Below are 6,274 nucleotides of genomic sequence, written 5' to 3' on the forward strand. Positions count from 1 at the left end.
AATTGCAAAAAACGCAAATCGGTGATTCTGTTATTTTTTTTCAGTAGTATGTTCAGTTAATAAATTACAGAATAATTTTAGCTTTGTCTTACTTCGTTTGTGAAGTTAATTTTATTTATACTTATAACTTAGACAGAGACAGATAAACTCTTACTTGGAAAGAACCGACTCATGGCATCACTTCCGGTTGATGTCGACTTCTCACAACATCAAGCAAGAGGTGCGACTAAAAGCTAACGCTACATCTATTGTCAATACATTACCCAACACTCACAAAGGGAACCATGTCAGATACGGTAAGTTGTGAGCTTCGACGAATCTTAGTTGCTTATCATCAGCACCACATGTGAAAAGACTAATTGGTGTTTTTGTGGTCGCTACCTCGTATGGGGTTATCTAATATGCTAACTGTTAGCTCGTGTAGCTTCAGGCCTCAGCTCATTTTGCTGCTAGCAGTTAGCTTTGGTTTCACTTCATTTTCAAAGTTCTGGCGTGAAACAGCAATCGTTACCAGCCTTATGAAACCAAAACATTAGGACACGAGGGTGTCAGTGTAGATACGACCAGTGAAATCAAGCTTCCAGGCCCATTTGTAATATGTGTGTGTCGGTTAAATGTTTTCCTCTGCTGAGCTTGTTTATATTTGTTGTGCTGTTTCAGGAGACAAAACCATCCAGCCAAGACGCGGGAGACAAGAAAGACGGAGAATACATCAAATTAAAAGTGATTGGTCAGGTGTGTATGAAGGCTAAGAGAAGGTGGATGTGTCTTAACATAGAAATAAGTGTCATTTTAATTTGATTCTGGATGTATTTATTGTCAGTCATTCACAAACATGACTGGCAGCTTAGTTTCTCTTATTACGTGATCAGTATTTTTAGTTGAATGATCCAGTGAATAGAGCTGAAATACCCTTTGCTCGTCGAACCACGTCCATATTTCTGCTATGTCTTATCATTTTGTTTTTCTGCCTACAGGATAGCAGTGAAATCCACTTCAAGGTGAAAATGACAACACATCTAAAGAAGCTGAAAGAGTCATACAGCCAGAGACAGGTACAGGGAAAGAATAACTTCCACTGCCAGTCACCGAATAAGAAAATTCTGATTGTTTCCCATATACAGAACAGAGCATGAGACTTTTCTCTCTAATTTGAAAAGCTGTGTGCGCGAGGGCTTGCAGGATGGAATTTGTTTAACCATTGAGCCGTGGCACAACCAAAGATGGGTTTTCATGTGTCTTATTGTGTGTTCCTTCCAGGGTGTCCCAGCGAGCACACTAAGGTTTCTGTTTGAAGGGCAAAGAATCGCAGACAACCAAACTCCGAAAGAGGTAAACTTGTTTCCTTTTGCATTCATATATCGATCCAAAGAGTGTTGTGAATCTATAAAAACACATCTCCTTCCATTCATATTTCCCTTTTAGTAAAAGTCCACAGTTTAGGACTATCCTATCCTAGTTTAGGACTATATATATTATAAGTTCTGAGAATTTGAGGGAAAACACTACATTTTTGGCATCTTAAATGAGCACATCATGAAGTCTGATTACACGATTATGTGGCTTATTTAGGAAAAAAGTACATCTAAACACACGAGAACAGTATTTTGTCATTTTCTCAATGTGAAATCAAAAATTCATGCTGCAGATGGGAGTTGGTGCAATGTAACAAAAGTAAGGAGTACAATTTCAGTAAAGGGAGCCAAAATCTTGTGGAGGTGATTTAGTTGCGCTAATCACTTACTAATTTACATCCCTCTGCTGTGTGTTCATGTCAGCTGGGGATGGAGGATGAGGACGTCATCGAGGTGTATCAAGAACAGACTGGTGGACTTTGGAATGATTAAGCATCCTGCGTTTCTTAAAAAAAAAAAAAAAAAATCTTTTTCCTATTTTGTATTTTATTTTGTATGTACGTGCGTATTTTTGTTCAGTTTCAAACCATCTGGATCAAAATGGACTCAATTAGGGCTTCCATGTGTGAGGGCAGGGAGGATAACAGACTGAGATAAGGGGGAAGACACGGACAGCGGCTCTCTGGTTCTCTGAGGTGCAGGGAGGCTCATGTTGTCGACCTGAGCAATAGCATTCAGTGTGAGTGTTTCATCTAAATTTGCATATTTTCTTTTTTAACCCACCTGTTTACTGTCATCGTAATCAGATAATGCCATCTGGTGATAAATTGCATGAAAGGAATAGCCCATCCAGTATTGACAGATGACACATAGAAACACTTAAGTGATGAATTTGATTCCAAGTCTGGTTGGGATTTACTGTCAGACATAGATTTCTTGATGCACTGTTCCTTTAAAGCTGCTTTTCACAAGCTGGCGTCATTTCCCTATTATCCTTTTATAGGACAAACAGGTTTGCCTGCACTCTTGTTAATCTGACCGAAGAGTCGGTTGTCAAAGCTACCATTATTTCTCCACAGGACAGTTCATTCCACATGCATTTTGTACTATAGTTGAGGCGTTTAGCAGACGAGGTTCACTTCCAACACAGTACGTGCTCATGAGCAACTGGCTTACTGGACACTGTCCTCAAAACTTAAAACATGTGAGGAAAAAGGAGTGTCAATATTTGTATTTGAATAATTTACATTTGCAGCCTGTGTGTGCGCCATGTTTTAAAAACTGCACCATAATTAAATTGTGAAGTCATGGTAATAATTGACCTGATACCGTACTATCTGAGATCTGAAACATATTTTAAAATGATAAATGTGCTTTAATTGTATATGTTGTATTCAGTATTAGAGTGTGTTTGAATGATATGCCATGTGTATCTCCGGTGTCGTCTTTTATTTATATTTAAGGGTTTCATTCTGTAATGATAAATCAAAGTATATCCCCTTTATACAAATATTTTTGCTTGCCGACAGTCTCGCAGTGTTTTAAACTGGGATCATGTTGTCCTCCAGCTGTTTGTGCAAAAGAAAAGTCAGCTACAAACATGTACTGTGGTGTCAGCGTTGGTTTTTAAAGCTTTTTCTTTTTGGTTTTGGAATGAAATGCTTAATCTGTGTACTGTATGAAGTTCCTCGAGAAGATTAATAGCAGCCCTGTAACTGATTCATTTTGGAAATTAGTCTGAACAGGTGAATGAAAGACAAAGATATTTGTATAACCTCTGAGTGCACACAATATGTATCCAGACATGTACTAACTGTCCTGGGATCAGCTGTCTCTACTGCCATTCATATTAAATATGTTTTTAAGTGAAATGAACCAGTGGTTGTCACTTCCCAGAGGTGTGTCATTATAAAATGTAGTGACTGTCCCATAGATATTGCCTCAATTGGATTTCCTCAACCGACTTGACCAACTGCTATGATCTTTCCTTTGTGCATGAGTGAGCAGCTCAGGTGAACTGTGCTCCACCCAAACTCAACAGGCAGCAAGGGCTGTGATTTGAGCCATAACAGTGATCTCAGTGAGGTGAAGGGACTGTTCATCACCGGAGGAACATTGATGCAGATGGTTTGAAATTTTGGAGATGAGCTTTTTGCTTTTTTTGAATAAAATATTTAAGAAAAAAAATAACTTCAGTGTGGTGTGTGTTTTATTGTGTACCTTTGCTTCATTTAATGTTAGTATATCTGTTTTAATGTTAGAAACACAACAGGAGACATTTTTGTAGCTGTTTATCACAATGTGATTTATTACATTATGCATATTTCATTTTAAGTTACAACAGTTATTTATTTTTACAAATCTGACATTATTTACATTGCTTTTATTTACACTATTATATGCGAACAATATATTAAAAATGCAAACAAGTGGATTTTAAATATGTAAAAAGTTATACAACAGACGATGAGACGTGCCTCGTACAAACGAAACACAGCAGTATGATCATTTTCCAATAATTTAAAAGCTGTGGCTGCTTCTTCTAATTACAGATTTGAGTCTGTATCGTTATCGGAGCTGTTTTCCACATCATATAAAACAAAATCAAACTCCCTTTTCTCACTTCTTCTTGTCACTTGTCTTAGGAATGAGGAACATGGCATTAAGTTTGATTGCCGTCAGGAGATGAGTCATTCCATTCATCCTGCCCAGAGTATAAAATTAGATGAGTCACCGTGAGGAATGAAGGAGCTAAGGAAACAAATCAATGTGAGTGTCTTTAGTTGTGAATTTCCCACTTTGCTGCTCTTCATTTTCTTAAAATTGTCATTCAGATGTCTGACTTCTCTCGTCCACATTCAAGTCGCTGTGAGTAACCATCAGAAACCGACAGATCACAAGTGTTCATGAAACTCAAACGCTAGGTTATCTTTCGCAGCGGAGCTGGTCATCAGCGACGGCAGAGACTTTTGCTGGAACACATGTTCTTTCAGAGATAGACGGCCGGAAATCTGAGAGCTCACTAGCGGCCTATATGTACAGAAAATGATCCCAGACACAATCATCAAGACTGTGCCCACCATCCCGACCCCGATGCCGCACCCCACATACTGTGAAATCGGTGCTTGGGGCATTTGAAACTCAGGGGGGAAATTGATCGTCTGATTGGTCACCACGGAGCTCAGGTTCCATAGGAGAGGCACAAGCGACATCATGGCAGCCAACAAGCACAGTCCTCCAGAGATGATGAAAGTCTGCCGGATGTTAAAATTATTCGTTATACCAAAGTAGATGTTCCTTAAGGTGTAAAGACTCCCAACGTTCCCACAAAGCCCCACCACCAGAGACATGAGCATGAGAACTTGAGCGGCTGCGATCTCTGGCGGCGTAAAGGCCTCTGTCAGGCTGATGAACTTGCAGTGCATGACCCTGTAGCCATTACTGACCACTGTGTGGCTGTTGAAGCAGGCCCTCCAGATTCCCACCCAAGCTATGCCAGAGGTGATGACCTCGGTGTCAGACACCTGCCACACCCTCCACTGGATGAGTCCAAGGGCCACGGCGTTGAGTGTCCAGCCCACGCAGGCCAGCCAGAGAGCGCCAAGCTGGGCGTGAGCGGTGTGGGCCAGGTACGTCATAGCAGTGACACCACAATAAAGCTTCAAGCCACCATGAAAGTCCTGATCCCTCTGAAGATGCGTGTCATGTTGACGTAATATTCAGCTGTAATATCTCTGGCTCCTGCAGCTCATCCAGCCTCCCGCTCTCGTTTACTTTCTGTCTGGTTTGCAGGTCGTTCTTCCTTTTTCCCCGACGCTGTTATGTAACTTGGGTTACCTGGCAACCAACACCTGCAGCTCCCTCTGAGAAGACAGAAACACAGCTGTTAATGAGCTGCAACAAAACACCTCACATCTCATCAAAGACAAAAGATTTGGATTCTTCTTCTGTTGTTAAAGTCTTCATAAGATCAGAGTTTCCTTCTAAGACACAGAAAAACAATGGGTTAAGGTTTCACTTACACCCTGATTATAAATCTGCTGGGCATGTGCTCACATGTTGGCATTACCTGCTGACGCGCTACAATGCTAATTACTGAATTCAAACATGTTGACTTTAACTCTGTTATTATACGTGTGGGAGAAAATAGTTCCATATTCGACCACACAGTTAACCTCACGATACAGATTAGCTGGAAAAAAAACTTCTCTTGGAACGTCACCAGAAAATTATCATCATGGATTGATTACTGCATTGATACAGGCCCAGGGGGCAATTGGTCAACTTGAATGAGAAGGACACAAAAACATCACGTGCTGGCATCACGTGCTGACATATGACTATAATTAAAACATTAAAACATTACTGTTCTCATCACCTGGACATACGACTGGCAATAGACTCATTAAAGTCACAACCAATCACCAATCAAACGCTACGACCATAAATGGCTCTGTCTTATTACATATTCAATCAAATACATTTACAGGAAGTCAGTATTTGTTGTCATATTGTCCTGTTTAATTTTCATAAATGTACAAGAGCTTTCAATATGCTCCTGTTTTTTAAAAAAACAGTTTAAATGTTTAGTTTTTCTTTTGTTTAGGAGTAGAAAATAGTTGTATACTTTTTAGCCTGTCCACAATATGCAAACTGTTTTAAGCAGATTGTATTCCCATGTTAATAGTGCCATAAGATGCTTTCTACTTTTATATATTATATTACCAACAATTAAAATAATTTAAGCCTTTTACATTTACTATTTTCAACAGACACACCTATCTAGAAATACCAAATACAGAATTGATAGAAATAAGAAACAAAAATGAAATGATGAAACTGACAACTACGTTGTGTTCATCAATACTGGCATAAGATGTCAGTAAGCATGTTTTATCAATTAATTTAAATCAATGACA

General features: G+C 39.4%; 2 protein-coding genes across 2 annotated transcripts; one reads left to right on the forward strand and one right to left on the reverse strand.

Annotated features, from left to right (window-relative positions):
• The first annotated feature begins 147 nt into the window (after nucleotides 1–147).
• sumo1 (small ubiquitin like modifier 1) lies at nucleotides 148–3,226 on the forward strand. Its single transcript, XM_084574430.1, has 5 exons — nucleotides 148–296; nucleotides 661–735; nucleotides 978–1,055; nucleotides 1,261–1,332; nucleotides 1,779–3,226. Exons 1-5 carry the CDS (start codon nucleotides 285–287, stop codon nucleotides 1,845–1,847), a joined length of 306 nt encoding a protein of 101 aa, XP_084430556.1. The 5' UTR covers nucleotides 148–284; the 3' UTR covers nucleotides 1,848–3,226.
• Nucleotides 3,227–4,068: 842 nt separating this feature from the next.
• LOC311509060 (claudin-34-like) lies at nucleotides 4,069–5,001 on the reverse strand. The gene has a single exon (XM_084574102.1). It carries the CDS (start codon nucleotides 4,991–4,993, stop codon nucleotides 4,250–4,252), a length of 744 nt encoding a protein of 247 aa, XP_084430228.1. The 5' UTR covers nucleotides 4,994–5,001; the 3' UTR covers nucleotides 4,069–4,249.
• Between the last annotated feature and the right edge of the window lie 1,273 nt (nucleotides 5,002–6,274).

This window comes from Chelon labrosus (assembly GCF_963514085.1).
Source record: "Chelon labrosus genome assembly, chromosome: 24".
NCBI classification, from domain to species: domain Eukaryota; kingdom Metazoa; phylum Chordata; class Actinopteri; order Mugiliformes; family Mugilidae; genus Chelon; species Chelon labrosus.